The sequence below is a fragment of the Sander lucioperca genome, chromosome 13 (genome assembly GCF_008315115.2).
Source record: "Sander lucioperca isolate FBNREF2018 chromosome 13, SLUC_FBN_1.2, whole genome shotgun sequence".
Taxonomy (NCBI): domain Eukaryota; kingdom Metazoa; phylum Chordata; class Actinopteri; order Perciformes; family Percidae; genus Sander; species Sander lucioperca.
In genome coordinates this window covers 23,918,603-23,939,240 of record NC_050185.1, presented here as the reverse complement: position 1 = coordinate 23,939,240, position 20,638 = coordinate 23,918,603, and the positions used below count along the sequence as shown (strand labels likewise).

Genomic DNA, 20,638 nt, shown 5'->3' with positions numbered 1-20,638 from the left:
TCAGATGTGATTCTTGCAAAAATGCTACCTGAATTCTATCCTTCTTTAATTTTGATAAGATTTTCCCTCTCTTCACTGGATTGAGTACTCCGTTTATATTAAATGACGCTAATTTTAAAGACCTGCTTTGCATCTATGTGAAACCCCCTTTCATCCCGCTCAGAAACCTGGTGCGCTTTCCCCTCCCTGCAAAAACCGGCAGGGAATGAACAACTAACATATTAATAAGCATAGAACTGAACACAGTTTGTCCACGTGACTCCCTATGTAGGGGTCTATAGAACTGACCCTTTTGAGCCTCCCGAGGTGGCTCGAAGGGAAAAGTCCCCCTCCTCATTCCGGAGGGAGAGGCCCTTACCTGCAACAGTCGCATAGTGAAATAATAAAATAGAATAGAGAATATATCTATATAAAGATGAAAAATAAAAAATAAAAATATAGAATAAAATAAAAAGGATTCAACGGTGAAAAATTAGTCCCGAACGAACCAGTCAATCCTGTCATGAAATACCACCCTTAATTACCGTATAGGTCAAGGGATCTCTCCGCCGTCCTTGAGCTTTGAATTAAATCCTTTAGGTCCCGGAGGGGGGCGGTGATGTTCTCCTGAAGGTTCTGAGCTTCTCCCTGTAGCCTGATTCCTGTCCGACTCTGGCTGTGCCCTTCCTCGCTCGTCTGTCCACTCTTGTCCAGGATAACCGCTGCACCTGCTACATAAGTGTCTCCGGAGGCCTGGTGGTTGTTACAGTGTAGCCTCTTCTCTGCAGGTCCTCTGATGCCTCCTCTATAGTATCGTAGGTTTTGGCTCCGTCATCGTGTCTCACGCGAAGCCTGGCCGGGAAGAGTGTCTGGAAATTAACTTTTTTTTCCTTCAGCACTCTGCGGATCTCTGAATATTCTCTCCGTTTCTTGAGTATCAGGGGCAGATAGTCGTGATCCAGATATGTGGTTTTCTTGCCAGGTAAACCCCTTCTTTTGCCATGCCTTGCGGAGTATTGACTCTTTCGTTTTGAAACTTAAAAACTTAATTATGATGGAGCGTGGCGGCGTTCCCTCCGGTGGCTTCGGTCCCACCGACCGATGAGCTCTTTCAATCTGTAGGTCGGGTACGTCATCAGTCAACTCGAGACCCCCACGTAGTAGACTTTCCACAAGCGAAACCATCATTGTTGACTCCTTTTCGGCTTCCTCCTCCCCGTAAATTCTTATGTCCTCCATCTTAGTGTGTAGCTGTAACATAGCCGTGATGACTTCCTCTGCGTTTTGGATCCTCTCTTCTGCTTTCTCTATTCGCCCTTCTGCCTCGTCCAGTCGGGCATTAACCTTCCCCATTTCTTCTTTTATTGTCTCTAGTTGTTCTTTATTTTCTCGGCGAAAATCTCGTAGTTCTCGCAGGATCAGCTCCAAGTCGGCCATTTCTCCACGTTGTTTGCTAGCTTAAACTTGTTAGCTGCTAATGTTGTTGCGAACCCGTCTATCTCACCCTCTGTCTTCGGACGATTTTTCGTTCCAAGTGGTGTTGTAGCTCTTGCCCCCTTGTCTACATATTCTGTTAAATTATTTAATTGGCTTGCATGGGGGGGATTTCTCTAATTTCGCTGGTTCAACCGGGAGCTTTCTCACTATGCGGCCATCCTAACGGTGTTCCGACCGGAAGTCGACTGGACAGACATTTAAAAAATGTTATGACCGAACACACATTTTTACATCTATATATTTTATATAGATGCATGATTAGATTGCAGATATTGATCAGTATCGTACCATGATGTTCAGAGAAATGTAAGTGTTATACTAACATACCTTATGTTAGTATACTAAGATGGGGTTTATCAAAGTGCTCAGTAAGTTGAGTTAAGGTCCCACTGCAGTAGGCTGGTCAGAGCGTTGTGTATACACCACAGTCTTCATTACCACTGTCGCAGTGAGATCTGAGGTAAGCTGCTTTTGAAGCTGCCATGAGTGCTTTAGTTAGCGGGGTAACGCTGTAATACAAGCCCAATGCATCTATCAGCCTCCGCCAGTCAACCACACTCCTGCGTCTCTCCTTCTTCTCCAGATCTCAAGGGAGTGGTTTCGGCAAAAAATGACATTCGGGTGGAGATTGTCCACAAGGATCACAATGCAGCACAGAAGATCGAGGAACATACAAGCATCAAACAGATGATGGTGAGCGAACGCAGTTTGATGCTCTGATGCAGCCTTTTGTCATCAGCTTGGCAAATACTGATATGCATTCTCCTTCCCTGGTTAACCATGATGCAGATTGGCCGTGGTGAGTTCCAGCAGGAGCCTGTGCTGAAGCAACTAGAGGTGCTCCAGGAGGAAGAGAAGGAGTTCCAGCACATCAAGGTGGGTGAACACTGCACTGAGAATATTTAGGCAAAATGTCAACTGCAGGAGATCTGATGGCTCAGTTTCAGAGAACCAATTACTAGAGTTGAGCCAGATACTCGGCTGAAACGAGTATCTGGTACGGATAAAGCACTTTTGCCGAGTACGAGTAATACAAGTCAATATCTGTGCTTGGATTGAATAAAAATCTTCATTGGGTAGCTGACTGTGTCTGCGTTCTGTGATAGGCTAGTCGTCACAGCGACCCTCCCCTACACACATACAGATTTATTGTGTTGCTGTGTGTGTCCCGCTCTGCTCACTCACACACAGAACAGCTCTCTCTCTCTCTGTCTCTCTCTCAGTCACTCAGGTTCGCGGGTCTTTTCCGTTAACGTTTAGGGTTTTTCCAGCTTCAGGTTTGTTTTTTACTTCGGTTTGTAGTATTTCCTTATTAACCAGTAGAGTTCTGGTAAACGTGGGGTTTGTTCAGACGTGGTGCTTGGTAGAATGCGACTCGCGTTGCGTCTCTGCCTGTTGGAGATTTTTTTTCTTTTTGATCCGTAGAACGCAGCCCCCCTCTTTCTCTCTCTCTCTCTCTCTCTCTCTCTCTCTCTGTCTCTCTGTTACTCACTCACACACACACACACACACACACACACACACATACCTGGTGTGGAAATAAAAAAAATAAAAAAGAACCAAAAAAATATTTATATATAATTGCAACCGCATGTGTTGTATTCATTGTTCTTGTTCTGTATATAGTTTGTTTGTTATCGTGATCAAAACCATTGATCTGAAGCTCAATGCTGATGCTGTCATGTAAATAGTTTTCTAATCAGCAATAAATATAACAATTTCTGATCAACCCATATCAATTGCATGCTTAAAATAACATACTGGTTAAAGCCCCGCCCATTTCAAGACAAACCGACCCACTTCCGGGTTAAATCCCACCCACTTCCGGGTTAGGCCCCGCCCAGTCCGAGTACAGATACAGAGTACATCCCTACCAATTACCCTTTTATTTGCAGAGGCAAAGAGTGTCTGTTAGCATCTCGTTCATTGAGAAAGGGCTGCATATCAGGCCACTGTGTAAAAACAAGCCCTGTTAAGTATGATGGGAAGGACACACGTCTTGTAGAAGTGACAGCATAACACATTCATGTTTGAGGGCCATGCATGGGCATTCAAATCTTTGAAGTGATTTTAGCTAATTGATTTTCACAGTTTAAGATACATTTAATCAATACTATTTAAAGTATTCCAGAAAGGATGTGTGTAAGAGTCAAAAACATAGAATCAGGACTTTTTTAATAATAATAATGTACACTTCATTTAATACAGGCATAACGGTTGAGAACAACTAACAAAGCAATCCAAAAGGGCAAGGGGTACATCTTCTGCCAATGTGTCTAATAGGCTGCAGGTTGGGACATACACAGGAGATATAAAAAAACAACTATTGAACAATCTGGAAATTAGTAGGAAGATATAACCATTAAAGTTATGTATGTCCATGTCCATTATCTCTAAAGCAGGAGCATTATGATTTATGTCTGGTTTGATAAGACTCTTATTTTTCAACCATGTTTTTTTGTACTGCCTCAGAATCATTTAAATCTCAGGACTAGGGACGTCATGATGCCAGAGATTTAGTAGTCAATACCAATACCAGTGAAATTACACAGATCTCAATAAAAACAAAACAAAAAAAACAATGAATTCCATGTACATGTACTCATTTATAACATCTATTTCAGAATAGGGATAAAAGGAAAATACTTTTTTCAGTGTCAGGTTTCTTTTATTTGATTTTTTTTTTTCAGTTTCAGCTTTCTGTCACTGTTTTGGCATGGAGGGGAGGGTTTTTAGTTCACATAGACCCGGGTTAGTTAAAAACTAACGATATGCTGGTCAGAGGTCCACTGGAAAGAGTGCCAACTAGGGATGCACCGATCCGACTTTTTCAGTCGCGATACTGTGGTGTAATCGGTTTTTATTATGAGGGGCCTAACAGGAAGTACCGGAACTACTAGGTGCTCGGGGTTACGTGAATGGATGTGTTTTTTTTTGTGGAATGACGCATTAATAAATGCTGTTCAGTTGCTCTACTATGTGTCGCTTGAATCTATGCCCAATAACACGACATGGTGTCAGAAGTGGGATGGTAAGAGCTTAATCGCCGGGGAGTGAAAGTAAGCTGTTCTGGGAGTGAAAAAAAGATTTTATCGGGAGAAAATAATGTCAGACACAGAGGAAGCGGGAGCAAGCGCACCGCATACACAGCCTCGCAGGCTACCGCCCCAGCTACAGGTAAACAGCGGCAACAATGCTAACGCAAACCCACCCCCGAATGCCACATTCACCATTCAGCCTCCCGAAGCGTTTGATTTTTCTAAGCCTCAGCAATGGGAAAAGTGGATATGGAGATTTGAAAGATTCCGTCTAGCCAGCAATCTGCATCTTAGCTCAGAGGCTAACCAGGTAAACACGCTCATCTACTGTATGGGGGATGAAGCGGACGACATTCTTCGAGGTCAAGCTTTATCGGACGTGCAGAGACAACAGTATCAAGCGGTAAAAGACACTTTGGACATATATTTCGTGCCCAGGAAAAACATTATCTATGAAAGAGCCCGGTTTAATCAAAGAGTACAGCTAACTAATGAGACTGTTGACTCGTTTGTCACCGAAAACTGCAACTACGGTGCACTACACGATGAGTTAATAAGAGATCGCCTCGTCGTGGGACTCAGAGACACTAGCTTAGCTGAGAGATTACAAATGGACAAGGATTTGATGCTGGAGAAGGCAGTAAATCAAGCCCGGCAGTCAGAAGTCATAAAAAGGCAACAAACAGACATTAGAGGAGAGAACAACATGGACATTGATGCTGTGTCAGTGAAATACAGAAAACAACAGCATCCAAAACCACAGTATCCAAAATACAAGTCCCCAACTCAGCCAAAATACACAACAAAGTCCAAAACACCAAATGAGAGATCCTGCTACAGATGTGGTAAAACCCCTGCACATGCTAAAGTTCAATGTCCAGCAAAAGATGTGACCTGTCATACGTGTGGTAAAAGGGGACATTACAGTAAGGTGTGTAAGTCTGTTAAATCTGTGCATGTGATAGAGACAGAGAAATATAATGACACACCCATGTTCCTTGGTTCTGTAGACGCAGGTTCAGATCCTTGGTATGCAGATCTTACAATCAGAAACCACAAAGTCAGATTTAAGATAGACACTGGAGCTGATGTTTCAGTGATCCCAGCCCAGATGTGAGTTATGCAAACCAGACAGACCATTGTTTGGACCTGGGGGCACTCCTCTCAATGTATTGGGTATGTGCAGAGAAACATTGTGCAAAGGTGAAGAAGAAATAGGAGAAAACGTGTATGTTATCAAAGATTTGCGCTGTTGAGCAGGCCAGCAAGTGTCAAGCTAAACCTTGTGTCTAGAGCAGATAGCATAGACATGAAAGTGTTAAATGAGAAATACCCAAAGCTGTGTCAGGGTTTGGGGTTAATGCAGCAACCTTACACTATTAAGCTGAAACGCTGTTCCTTTTTCCCTGGCCACACCAAGACGTGTCCCCATTCCTTTGTTGGGAAAAGTGAAACAGGAACTGGAAAAAATGGAGTCCATGGGAGTAATCAGCAGAGTTGAAGAGCCAACTGAATGGTGCTCAGGTATGGTCCCAGTGCCAACCAAAAATGACTCAGTGCGCATTTGTGTGGACCTCACTCACCTCAATGAAGCAGTGTGCAGAGAGAAGTACATCTTACCTTCAGTGGAACAGACACTTGGATCCCTGGCTGGAGCAATCGTCTTAAGTAAGTTAGATGCAAACAGAGGTTTTTGGCAGGTCCCATTGTCACCTGAGTCAGCACATTATACAACGTTCATTACCCCTTTCGGACGCTACCATTTTAACAGACTTCCTTTTGGAATAGCCTCAGCCCCAGAACATTTTCAGCGGCGAATGTCAATGATTCTCAATGGGCTCCCAGGCGTGGTTTGTCACATGGACGACATCCTCATTTGGGGAAAGGATCAGCAGGAACATAATGTCAGACTTCACACAGTGCTTCGCAAACTGCAAGAGGCTGGTGTCACACTAAATATGGAGAAATGTGACTTAAGCAAGCATGAGGTAAAGTTCCTTGGACACATTTTGTCTGCGGAGGGAGTCCAACCTGACCCGGACAGAATCAGAGCAGTTAAAGCGATGAAAGAGCTGTCAAACGTCAGCAAAGTGCGCAGCTTTCTTGGATGGTCAACCAGTTAGGTAAATTTATTCCAGTACTGGCTGAAAAAGATAAGCCCCTAAGAGATCTGCTTTCAAAGAAAAACCAGTGGGTTTGGAGCTATGCACAACAAAAAGCATTTGATCAGCTGAAAAGTGAACTGACGTCAACACCTGTTCTCACACTCTATGATCCAAACAAAGATCTTAAGCTGTCGGCAGATGCCTCATCCTACGGACTCGGAGCAGTCCTATTTCAAAAAGAAGGTGAGCTGTGGAGACCTGTAGCATACGCCTCACGCTCCTTAACTTAGACAGAGCAGAGGTATGCACAGGTGGAGAAGGAGGCGCTTGGATTAACGTGGGGATGTGAAAGATTTAAAGACTTCCTCATCGGGAGACACTTCTCCTTAGAAACTGACCACAAGCCACTTGTCAGTCTGCTGGGACAACAAGCCCTAACCGAACTTCCACCTAGGATCCAGCGGTTCCGACTCAGGCTCATGAGGTACAGTTACTCCATCTCACACACTCCAGGCAAAGCACTCTTCACAGCGGACACCCTATCACGCGCACCGGTTGAGCAAGATTCAGATTCTAAAGCTGCAGCAGATCTAATGGCTGACACAAACATCTACGTCGATGAAATAATCAGAAGCCTACCTGCTAGCTCCACGTACATCACACAACTGAAAGAACAATTAAAGACAGATAACACATGTTCTGAAGTCATGTCTTTGTGTCAGAGAGGCTGGCCAGATTACAGCCAGCTCACAGGTCCAATCAAAGCATATTGGCCGCACAGAGACACTCTAACTGTACATGATGAACTGTTACTGAAAGGCACCAGACTCGTGATTCCTACCACTATGCACAACTCTGTTCTCGTAGCCCTACATGAGGGACATCAGGGAATGTCTAGGTGCAGAGAGAGAGCTAGAGAGACAGTGTGGTGGCCTGGTCTGAGTGGCCAAATCATAAAATAAAAATAAATCGCATAAATTGTTTTCATTCATGCAGTAAATGTTCATTTAAGTCTGCATTCATCTCCTAGAAAGGGGGGATGTGGTGTAATCGGGTTTTATTATGAGGGGCCTAACAGGAAGTACCGGAACTACTAGGTGCTCGGGGTTACGTGAATGGATGTGGTTTTTTTTGTGGAATGACACATTAATAAATGCTGTTCAGTTGCTTTACTATGTGTCGCTTGAATCTATGCCCAATAACACGACAGATACCAATACCGATGCCAGGGCTTTGTGTAACGATACCCGATACCGATCCGATACTGCTGAATTTATAATAAACTGTATACCTTCCACCTTATACCTTCCTTCCACCATGTGGAAGAGACTAAAGGCACCAGACTTTCCTAACGAAACATTACTTTCCTAACTAAGACAAAATAACATAGATATAATGTACTGAATTCTTATTTATTTGTTATTTAAAAAACAATTGTGCATTCAAATCGAAAATATAATGTAATCAAACTTCTTAAAATTAATTTTAATAAATAACAATGGGCCAGAAGTACATAGAATATCACAAAAACATTTTAATGTCATCATGTTTACTAAAAGCTTTGATCACTAAAGGGTTTGCTTGGCTCATCAACATTATACAATAACGTTATATGAAGGAGAATCCATCAAACAGTTACAGAATCTAAACAATTTCTTTTTCTGCAAAGTAGTAAAATAAACTCAAATCGAATGAATACAGATACAAACAACTTTAACATTGTTTCCCTTTCAAAACAGAACAGTTGTAAGCTAGTTGTATAAACACTAGCTTGGCCACAGGTAAGTTAGGTTGTAGTGTGGTTGTAGTGGGCGACTGAACGTAGCTCCGCTGTCAGCCTCCATCGCTGTTTGAAGAATAATAATAATAATAATAATAATAATAATAATAATAATAATAATAAAATATATATATATATATATATATATATATATATATATAAAATAATGTTAGTAGGTTGGTGGACGTATTTCAGCGAGGCAAGGCATCTTAAATCCAGTGTTTTAATCATTGCTCTGAACCCGTCTTTCGGTCTGTAGCGGGACCGTAGTTTGATTGCGTTCATAATGTTGCGCTGCTGCATGCTTGAAGTGACAAGTCTTTCACATTAGCACTGTAACGTTAGCACGGTAACGTTAGCTAGAATGGATGAGTAACATTAGAGCGACGGGCAACAACAGTGGCTAAATTATGTCCGATTTTTTAGAAACAAAAAACCTTGCAACAACAGACGGCTCCTCTCTGGAGCAGATGTTGTTCTGCTGTATCTCCGGTCTTTCTTCGTCCTCTAACTTTCTTCTCTGTTCTTGAATGTGCAGTAGTGACCGGAGCCTCTCCCAGCTGACTGTTATGCTACCTGGCTAGCTAGCAGCTATAATGTTACCCAACATGCCGTTCAGCGGTGTAGCTAGATTTGTAAATGTAAGATTATTAGTGTTAGAAACAGTTTAAGTCACAAATTGTTATGTGCTATGGTGTTTTATCCTTTTAAAGAAAGTTAGTTGAGGGTTATTAATTGTTGTGTTATAAAGTTACTGCCATGAGTGAGAAGGGTACACAGTTAACCGGGGTCCCAGTGCTGCGACGGAGGTAAAAAAGAAAAAAAAAGAAAAATTGGATCGGTCCATGGATCTGTTAATTTTTCTGATCCCCGATCCAGCTATTTTGTCAATATCAGGGCCGATATCTGATCTTAATATCGGATCGTTGCACCCCTAGTGCCAACGTTATGTCAGCTACGGCAACGGCAAAGAGAAACAGACTTACTTGTGGTTTGGGACTTCCATGTGAACTAGTGAAAGCTGTTCTCGTAGATTGACGGTAGAGCCAGGGGCTTATTGCGGTCAAGCCATCAGTGTGGACCATGGTGTGCACAGAGAGGACCGCTATCGGGTGATATTTACTGTTCTTCCATGCAAGACGAGTCTAAACCTTTCTTTTACGGCAATAAACGGTCTAAATGCGAAAATGAAACAAAGTTACCCAAGCGGCTCAAATAAAAGAAAAAAGCGAAAAGACATGTTTTCTGCAGTAGCAGGACCTTCATCAGCTCCCGTGGCTGACGATAGTGGTGGTAGTGTCGGCGGCAGTGTCAGTGGCATGCACAGTGAGGAGGAGACTCAGGAGAAGAGAGACAGAGATGAGGGAGTGAGGGTAGAATCTGCGGTACGCACAACTCCCCTTAAAACACTTTGCCCCTTGATACAGCTGAGCCAAAAACTGAGTGGTGGACGAAACACTACAACAATAAAAGACGTAGGTATGCTTTACTGTATGATTGCATTAGTAGCCTAGATAAACTTTGTACATCATGCAAACGTTCTTAACAAGAATTGGAGCTTTTCTATCTGCATTGGCAGACAAAAACTCATGGTAGACCTCTTCAAATTAAAGCACAGGGCCTCTTGAAATGATTAAAAAAAGAGAGAGAGAGAGAGAGAGAGAGAGAGAGAGATTTATGAGGAGTATACCATTTTATTGTATTAATAAGTGGCACTTTTTGAAGTTTTTAATGTGTCAACTCTCACTGATTCTTGCTTACTCATTACATGGCGTTAGTAGTTTTAAGGAGTAGGTGTTACAAGGCAGGGGATAATAGGACCCAAATGCAGAGAAAGCCACTATGCTTGCAAGTGACTGAGCTCCTACACTCGCCTCCGTATTTCATTTAAATAACCAGGTCTATTACTTTTTCTTCTACGCCGAATCGTTTTATCTGTTGTCACGGTGACTCGGTGAAATACCTGCAAGCACGAAATTCGCTAGCATGTCTGCGGCTAGTGTGGCTAATGTGAACACGTTTTCTAATATGGAGGAATTAAGAGACCGGGTCTTGGAGAAGCAGCTAAGTTCGCCTTCGCTGCAGCCGTGGAGCCCGGTGTTTTCTGGCTGGAATTAGAAGAGGAAGCGGACGCGCGGACCGTCTCGCTCCGCAAGGAACCAGAGAGCGACCGTGGGACTTTGATTCGATGCTGGGGGCCGCGACTGGAGGACTAGCACCTGTGGACTAACAGTATTTGGGCCACTGTACCGAGTTTTTGAAACCAACCGTTGGAGGGACACCTAACCAGACTGTAAGACATGATGAATGGTGGCTACTCAGTCTACAATCTACATTTTTGAGAACACTTAATCGAGCTGAAAAAAGGGAACATGATGAATTCTGAGGATGCGCTATGTAAGTTTCGTAACCCTAACCCTAAGCTTTAAAGGGACACTTAACCAGAGAAAATACATAATAAATACTGGCTGGTAATCCTAAGGATACTGTATGTAAGAAGCCGAGCTTTAAAGGGACACTTAAAGGAGAATTCCGGCCAATTTTTACGTTAATCTTGATCGCTATAAACATGCATGTACTTTCGATTGAAAAAAACCTGACCCGAATCGTGCAGGCAACACGGAGAAATTGTATTGTCGAAAAAAGTATGAGCTTCCACTGAGCTAAAACAGCAGTTATCGGGGCAAGTTTTAGAATGCCTTTGTGCCTCTTAACAGACATGAAATGCAATTAAAATGTCTGTGCAACATGAACGGGGCCCTTACTTGACAACAAGATGCATTTTCAACTCAGACATTGTTTAAATTCACCTACCCTGGTCCCTGACTCGATCCTGCCGGTAGCTAGCTTGCCCTGCTAGCTGATAGCTGTTAGCTGCTAGCTGCCGGTGAGTGTATTCAGCCAGGCTTCTGTGATAATCATCCCGATAACAATCTACGGAGCGGCGGTGGTCTGGCTATGTCCTCCAGAGGACAGGTCATGTCACATCTTGAAGTTTATTCCCCCCTAAAAAAAGTAGTAGATGCTAGCTGCCCTCTGGTGAGTGTGTACAGCCAAGCTGTAATAATCATCCCGACAACAATCCTCCAGAGGACAGGTCATGCCTTCGCTACAAAAACTTGAAGTTTATTCCCCCTCGAAAATAGGTAATTGAGCACTGTAGTGGTTATGGCCATGTCAGTGACTATGTAACTACATGGAAATGGGCCAAATGATGTCTGTGGCTTGCACAGTGATAGCATTAGAGAAGGTAGCTGTAGTCTCGCGCTGAAGTCCTGTTGTAGCAGGAAAAGGGCAACAGTGTGCAGAACGCTCCGCCCTACTGTTTTTTTAGGGGGGAATAAACTTTGAGACGTGACATGACCTGTCCTCTGGACCAGACTGTACCAGACTGAAGGTACATGATAAATACTGGCTGGTAATCCTAAGGATACTGTATGTAAGTTTCGGAGCCGAGCTTTAAACCAGACAGAAAATACATAATAATTAAAGCTGCAAGCAGCGATGGATGGGCCCTCGCGCCTCTGCGCTTGTTGGGGTTTACTGGCGGACGCTGCTCCTTGCGACGTACACTATAGTTACAACAATTTCTTTGTTCATCGCTAAACACTCAAAATGGCCGCCACGCCCACACCGTTTGACAAAAACTTTTTCTTTTAATAACTTTTCATCTTTAAGGTGTTGAGATGGTACAGACCAAATTTGAAGTCCGCCAGATGAAATCTCTAGGAGGAGTTCGTTAAAGTATAGCACCTTAACTTTTAGGCCTACTTCCTGTTGCCACTAGGGGGCGCTATGACTTTGAGTCAATTTTGTCAGGTAAATGTCCTCAGAGTTAAGAGTCTAATGAATCCTGAGAAGTTTCGAGCCAATTGGACAATGTACACTCAAGTTACACCCACTTCCTGTTTTGATGGCGAAACGCACAAAATGGCCCCCCGCCACGGCCAGGCCCTATGACGAAAAGTTTTTCTTTCAATAACTTTTCATCTTTAACGTCTTAAGATGGCACAGACCAAATTTGAAGTTGATCGGATAAAATCTCTAGGAGGAGTTCGTTAAAGTACGACATGTGGAAATGGACAAAATTGCGCTAATTTCGAACTTTGAAATCAAGATGGCGGACTTCCTGTTGGGTTTAGGGTATGGCTCCAATGACTTTTTTTGTACATCTTGACATGTAACATATATGAATCATCACAATCAAAAAGGAAATCTCTGCTGAGTTCAAATGACACAAGACTCTACGCCATACAGTTCATTAGCTGTGAAAAGGGGGCATGGCTTAAGCTTAGGGGGCAGGGCAAACCATGACCAATGAAAAAGGAAGTCTGCTGAGTTCAACGATACCTCACACAAGACTCTACCTTAAATGGGTCACCAGTTATGGAAGGGGGCATGGCTTAAACATAGGGGGCGGGCAAAACCATGACCAATGACAAACAAACTCTGCTGAGTTCAATGATACCTCACACAAGGGTCTACCTTAAAAAGTGGGCGTGGTTAAAGTATAGGGGGCGGCTCAGTATCACATGTCGACCACACATTATAAGTTTCATGTAATTCGGATGATGTTTGTCATATAAGGCGCATTTCCTGTTGCCAGCGGGGGGCGCTATGACCAAAAGTAAATATTGGCCTGTAGATGTCCTCAGACCTGGACCCTTGTCAATCGTGAGAAATTTCGGGCAGATACAACAACGTACACTCAAGTTACAACAATTTGTTTGTTCATCGCTAAACACTAAAAATGGCCGCCACGCCACGCCCACACCATTTGACAAAAACTTTTTCTTTTAATAACTTTTCATCTTTAAGGTGTTGAGATGGTACAGACCAAATTTGAAGTCCGCCAGATGAAATCGCTAGGAGGAGTTCGTTAAAGTATAGCACCTTGACTTTTAGGCCTACTTCCTGTTGCCACTAGGGGGCACTATGACTTTGAGTCAATTTTGTCGGGTAAATGTCCTCAGAGTTAAGAGTCTTATGAATCCTGAAAAGTTTCAAGCCAAGTGGACAATGTACACTCAAATTACACCCACTTCCTGTTTTGATGGCAAAACGCACAAAATGGCCGCCCCGCCACGGCCACGCCCTATGACGAACAGTTTTTCTTTTAACAACTTTTCATCTTTACCGTCTTAAGATGGCACAGACCAAATTTGAAGTTGATTGGATGAAATCTCTAGGAGGAGTTCGTTAAAGTATGGCATGTGGAAATGGCCAAAATCACACTAATTTTGAACTTTGAAATCAAAATGGCGGACTTCCTGTTGGGTTTAGGGTATGGCTCCAATGACCTTTTTTGTACATATTGACATTTTACATATGTGTACCAACTTTCGTGAGTCTACTGTCAAGTAAGTTGAGATCCCTCGCCCTCACCAGCAGTGGAAGGTAAGGGACTTTCCACTGATGGCCTTTACATCACAGAGGGAAGTAAGGGATTTTCCACTGTTGGCCTCTACATTAGGAAAACAAGGGACTCTCCGCCGGAACAGATGATGCGTAATGTAATGCACAAAGAATAATAACAAAGTTATGCAGACATAAGTGTGATTTCACTATAGTGTGTTTAAAAATGATTATATACCATGTAACCAAGATTGAAGTAAATTTGTTAGTTGATTAGATAAAGAATAAGATAATAATGGGAAAGAAGCAATTGAATATGGAAAAATGTGTTTAACCAAGATAGGACTGTAACAAGGAAGATGTTGAGACATGTTGAAACATGTTGAAATGCTTGCTGTGAGTGAGGAGGCCGTACATGGGCCGGGGGTTGTACAAGGGACGAGAGAGTGACTCACATTCATTCTTAGAGGAGGAGATATATACAAACCTATTATAAACAGTACCCTGAGTAGCGCATACACATAGAAACACCAATAAGCATAAGCACACACTCATTCTTGAATGATGACACACACACCCAGCACACACAGCACACAGTAGCGCATACACATAGACACACAAACACGAATAAGCACACTCATTCAAAAAGGATAAAAAGGAAGAACACAGGGTGGATCGGGGTTAGTCCTCCTGCCGGCTCTCGGGGTTCAAGACTTGCTGATCGATCGACCACATTGGAGCAACAATCTTGAACTCAAAACTTTTAACTCAAGAGAAAGAGCAACGAACAAGCCAACATAGCAAAAAGGGAATATCCTACATCCTACGGTCGAAACGGGAGCTCCGGCCAGGAAGAGGATTAACCATCCCCACCCGGGCGTGGGACATCCATTAATAATCAAGGATCACTCTTTTGTTCGCCCTGCCAGCGGTGACTGTTTGGATAGAGACTTTGCGGACTTTTGAATCGAGTCGGGAGCTTCAACTGAAAACCAGCAGTACGGCAGGTCAGGAGGAACCGTACCGGCCAGTACACCTCCTCCCTCTCTCTCTACAGAGCTGGATATTCGATCATCCCGGCTCCAAGCCTTTTCAACAGGGGTTTGAAAATTTAAACAATTTTTACTTTATGAATTTTAGATCAAATTAATCGTTTTTAAGTGTATGAACAATCAATATTAACGAATTATATGCTGCATATGCTCCCTTGCTAAATCCTGCAATAAAAGCACTTATTGAAGTTAAAGAAGAATTTGTGGACATTGAATTTATGACGTTTCATCCTAAGTAATAAGTAACAGGAGGTGTGTTCAACAACTAAAGAGGTTCTAATAGGTTGCTCTAGCCATAGAAATTAAATAGACCCTTGGGGCTCACTGTACGCGCCACTAAAACCAAACCTAGCAACTACCAAGTGCACAGATCATTAAGAGGAGAGCTGCCGTTAACGTGCGTGACTGGTGCGGTACCTGTCCCAGGGGCCATTCGGTTGGGTGCGGTGCTAGAGCAAGCAGGGTAGACGTACGGAAGAAGGCAGTTAGAAGCTAGGCGAGTCTCCTCGCCACCAGCTTAAATAGTCCCTTGACCTAGCAGGGTAATACCCATAGGCGAAGAGGTTCAGACCCTTTAAACGGAGAGCTGGTCCAGGACCCCCTCAAGGGGGTTAACTCGGGGATCTAACACGTGGCGCCCAACGTGGAGCCATGACGATTGAGGACCGTCTGGCCCAAGAAAGAACCCCAGCGGCGGAGGAATCCATTGCTGTTCGTGTGACGACCCGAGGAAAGGCGTGCAGCAGAAACGACATCTGCCCGAGCGCCGAGAGGTGTGCAGCAGAGAAGACATCTGCCCGAGCACCGGAGAGGCGTGCAGCGGAGAAATCAACCGCCCGAGCGCCGGGAAGAGTGACCGTAGAGGGCAGTCAAACCAGCACCCAGTAGACGGCGCTGAGTGGCCCAACTGGTCTGCAACTCTTCCCTGACCCGAAGTACTAGGGAGGCTATGAGGAGCGGACAACTCGCAAAGATAAAGACAACAGAAGGGTAATGGCGGAGGCCAGCCACAGTCGTCTAACCCATCCGGACCTGAGGAAGGCCCAGACAAAGAAGAAGAGAGCTGCAGTGTGCCCAAGCATGGGCATAAGCCGCCACACCACATTATACTGTTCGGTGATGGATTTAAGACTTGGGTCAAGACTATTCAAGACTACTACCTTGGATATGCTGGGGGGAACAATCCGGCGGAGCAAATAAAAGAACTGGAGGAAGCTGTAGCCCAGAGTGGCTACTGTTATGCCAGGCGCACGCATACAGGCGAAGCAATCATGGTTCTGTGCCACCCTGTGGAAACAAAGAACAAAGAGAACATTTGAGCGTGGCTGGAGTGGTGGAGCCGAACGCTGCAAGGATGGATGGGGGGTAGGATTACTACCCTCATTAGTCCGGGCACCAAATACGACTCGATAGTTAAGATGACGGCGGCAATAATAGGAACAGACTGCGTCCTGGAGGCGGCAAACACCAGAGGCGTGAAGGCGACCAGCCAGTACAGGGAACATGCCGAGCTGATCCGCAGTCTCAGAATCGGATGAGGAAAGGAGTCAAGAAAGGGAGAAGAAAAAAGTCCTCTCGCCGTATCTCGACACCGGGGGGCCAGGCCAAGGACGATCGTCTCCGGCCGCTGGAACCCATGCCTCCAGAAGCCCTCAAGCTACCAGGGCAAGCGGGGTTCACGGCTTATCACTGGATTGGGAGCCCATGGAGCCTCGACGGAGACGCACTCCTAGTCTTTACCAACGAGGAGTTGGTAATCCATAACCGTAAGTTCAGGGGAGAACTGCTATTGAAAGCCGGGACCGGTTATAGGAAAGAAGTTGCGAGCCGAAAGGATCCAGCGCCGGGGGAGACAAAGAAGGACAGGCAGGTGGTGGTGACCAGTGGGGGAGACACCCCCTACTATGCCATCCTGCACCTACCCATCCGCCCCTACCAGGGAGCAGATGTCTCCCAGACGCATAGGGCTGATATGCTGAAGGCGCTGGAAATGGGTGCAAGCAAGGCCCGAAAGCTACTACTAAAGAGGTTCTAATAGGTTGCTCTAGCCATAGAAATTAAACAGACCCTTGGGGCTCACTGTACGAGCCACTAAAACCAAACCTAGCAACTACCAAGTGCACAGATCATTAAGAGGAGAGCTGCCGTTAACGTGCGTGACTGGTGCGGTACCTGACCCAGGGGCCATTCGGTTGGGTGCGGTGCTAGAGCAAGCAGGGTAGACGTACGGAAGAAGGCAGTTAGAAGCTAGGCGAGTCTCCTCGCCACCAGCTTAAATAGTCCCTTGACCTAGCAGGGTAATACCCATAGGCGAAGAGGCTCGGACCCTTTAAATGGAGAGCTGGTCCAGGACCCCCTCAAGGGGGTTAACTCTGGGATCTAACACTACGTTAAATGCACTGCAGGGGCTCAATTTTTTTAACATTGTAGGGGGCGCTAGTGAGCCATTTTTGTGCGCCTATTCCCGAAACCCTTAAAATACATACATTTTCACCAGACTTGATGCGAATGCCAATTTTGGTGAGTTTTTGAATATGTTAAGCCCCTCAAAAAGGCAATTCATTTGGTGTAATAATAATAATTCCTTCAGTTTCAATAGGGCCTTCGGCGCTGTCGGCGCTTGGGCCCTGATAACAACTAGAACTGCAAGAAGTTATCGCCCCTGACGCCCTGGGGAACTGCGCCACTCGCCCCCGATGACCCAGGGAGCTGCGCCAAAGCGGGACCTAAAGCATTACGTGGGGGGGCAAACATTGGTGAATATCGAGAGGTTTGATCCGCAAGGTCTGCGGTATGGTGTGAGCCACGACGTCTGCGGTACATTGCTGTTGCAAATGTAGTGGTTACCAGTTCATCTCCATGCATACACAGACTACCTTTAACAATGCTCTACAATAAACTTTTTAACCCCCCTGACCACAGGGGACAGCAGAGAGAAATGAGAGAGTGAATAGGGTGGAGGGGGGAGGCAGGTGTGGTGGTTGAAGGAGCAGGGGAGCTGGTCAGGTTGTTGTAAATGGTGTCATAGGCGCTGATTTATGTTTTCCTCCATGGGTGCTCACAGGCGCAACGCCCTTTAAAAAAAAGTAGTCAAAAATGGTTTGCATTTCAGAACCTTAGGAAATGGACAGCGGCCGACGCGAACACACACATCTATTAACTCGATAATTAAGCCGTAAAGTAGGTTTCATCTCAGGACAGCGCTACTTCTCACAAATACAGAGGATTGGAGATGAAAAGTTGAACTGACATGTAACCGCGATCAGCTTCGTGGGAAATTAAGAATCACTGTCACCGACATAACCAATCACACTATGACAGACGCTATACTTAGCACCAACTGCAATGTTTAATTTTAAATGAATGTAGCCTACTGGCAGTCTGGCACACGTGGGTGCTCAGTATTTTCCGTGGGTGCTCCCACAGTATCGGCGCGTATGAATGGTGTTGATTTTGGATTGAAAAAGTGAGAGAAAAGAGTTGCATTTGTCCACTGTGAAGCTTGTAGAATCTTTGTCAGGTGGTTTAAGAAGTTTGTTTATTGTAGAAAACTAGGGGAGCACGCAAAAGCAAAAACCAAAACGTAACGGTAGGAGGTAAATATCAGTAAATATTGAGAAGTGTGAGCTGCAAGGTCTGTGGTAAAATCCCATTGCAAATATGTAATAACAGTAATTGATTTAAAGTGCCAAAACATGTCTATGTTGATTATAGCGCCCCCTAATGGCCGATCTTCGCCAAATTTTGGTAGAGAGCCTCAGAATGGCATGCCGAACTACCACCACAAGTTTTGTGTTGATTGCATTTACTGTGGCAGAGATATTGCAATTGCAAATTTCCTATTTATATGCATTGTTATTGGCCAAAACAAATAAACGTTGCTTATAGTGCCCCCTAAAGGCCGATCTTCGCCAAATTTGGTACAGAGCATCATAGTGGGATGTTGAACAATGATCTCAAGTTCTTTGCTGATAACATTTAATTTGGCCGAGATCTGATATGATACGTGTGTGGTAGCTAGCTATGAAAATTCGTTTGGTCGTCAAATGAGCATACTTTAACGTAGCAAAATTCCTTGAGTAACTTTTGGTCACGTCCATCTGGAGATGCTACCTACCAGGTTTCGTGCTGATCCATTGCACGGCCTAGGACGAGTTCGAAAAAGTTGGTTTTAGACATTGCGCGATATTGCGAAAAATATTTTAAGCAGAAATGGGCGTGGAGGATTTCTAAAAGTGTGATGTGTAATGTGGGAGTTAAAGGCAAAAAAAACGTTATAGCGCCACCTAGTGGTCCACGTGTAATTTTTGGTAGGTGTTGTCCATGACCCATTGTCCATCTACCCTGTACATTTAAAGTTGTTCACATTAGTGTAAGTGGTGAATCTAGACTTGGGTCCCATAGGCCACGCCCACTTTGACTCCTCAGTTCCCCACTCTAGAGATGCCCTCTGGAGTGTCCCTAGATAGTACCCATCAAATTTTGTAAAAATCGAATGAGCCGTTCATGACATATAAACTTTGTGTACTTGTAGCGCTCCCTAGTGACCAATTTTTGTAAAACAATTGGAGGACCTCCAGAGGGTCATGTCAAACAAGACTCTAAAGTTTGGCATTGATAGCATTTATTTTGGCCGAGATATGGCAAAGTTGGTGTTTTCATAGTTAGCTACACAAATTTGTTCGTGCATAATATGCGCAATTTTTATCCTATAAAAATTCTTTTATTAACTTTTTGTCAGGTCGGTGTGGAGATGCTACAGTCCAAGTTTCGTGCAGATCGGTTGCACGGTCTAGGAGATCGAAAAAGTAGATTTTTGATAAATCGCGATTTTTCACGCATAAAAGTCTAGGCAGAAATGGGCGTAGCCTATATCAGGTGATTCAGTTGGATCCAGGGAACGCGTGGATAAATGGATTTTAAATGTCTGGTGTACGGTGTGGGAGTTATAGGGCCAAACGCGTTTTTTCTGCTTTAGCGCCACCTAGTGGTGTAAGTGGGTCAATTGTTGCACCTTAGGTCCTTGCGGAGTTTCGGACCAGTCCTGAAAACGGCAACCCCCTACCATGTACGGTTTAGGCTGTAGTCGGAGTTTTAGGCGGAGAAGAATAATAAAAATAGTGAAGAAAAATCAGTAGAAAACCAATAGGGTTCCACAGCTCCGCTGGAGATGTGTACCGCATTGCCTTGCATACGCGGTTCCCATGCCTCCTCAGGCTTGGACCCCTAATTAAAGCTGCAAGCAGCGATGGACGGGCCCTCGCTCCTCGGGCTTACCGGCGATCGCCGCTCCTTGCGACCGTGCATTTTGCGCGTCACTCAGACACTGCAAATCGTCCATCCATCCATCCATCCATCTTCGTCCGCTTATCCGGTCTCGGGTCGCGGGGTTAGCAGCTCCAGCAGGGGACCCCAAACTTCCCTTTCCCGAGCCACATTAACCAGCTCCAACTGGGGGATCCCGAGGCGTTCCCAGGCCAGGTTGGAGATATAATCCCTCCACCTAGTCCTGGGTCTTCCCCGAGGCCTCCTCCCAGCTGGACGTGCCTGGAACACCTCCCTATGGAGGCGCCCAGGGGGCATCCTTACCAGATGCCCGAACCACCTCAACTGGCTCCTTTCGACGCGAAGGAGCAGCGGCTCTACTCCGAGCTCCAGATGACTGAGCTTCTCACCCTATCTCTAAGGGAGACACCAGCCACCCTCCTGAGGAAACCCATTTCGGCCGCTTGTACCCTGGATCTCGTTCTTTCGGTCATGACCCAGCCTTCATGACCATAGGTGAGGGTAGGAACGAAAACTGACCGGTAGATCGAGAGCTTTGCCTTCTGG

General features: G+C 44.8%; 1 protein-coding gene and 1 long non-coding RNA gene across 2 annotated transcripts in view; both read left to right on the top strand.

The window, feature by feature from the left end:
• Window positions 1-20,638, top strand: part of LOC116052891 (kin of IRRE-like protein 3) — a 368,756-nt gene that overhangs the window by 341,468 nt on the left and 6,650 nt on the right. Inside the window, exons 14-15 of the mRNA XM_035990803.1 lie at window positions 2,060-2,169; window positions 2,266-2,352. Of these exons, the coding sequence (XP_035846696.1) occupies window positions 2,060-2,169; window positions 2,266-2,352 (197 nt within the window). The remainder of the gene's footprint in view (window positions 1-2,059; window positions 2,170-2,265; window positions 2,353-20,638) is intronic.
• On the top strand, window positions 3,605-19,904 carry LOC116052879. Its single transcript, XR_004105674.2, has 3 exons — window positions 3,605-3,616; window positions 10,191-10,195; window positions 19,759-19,904. It is a non-coding gene; the product is annotated as an uncharacterized LOC116052879 (long non-coding RNA).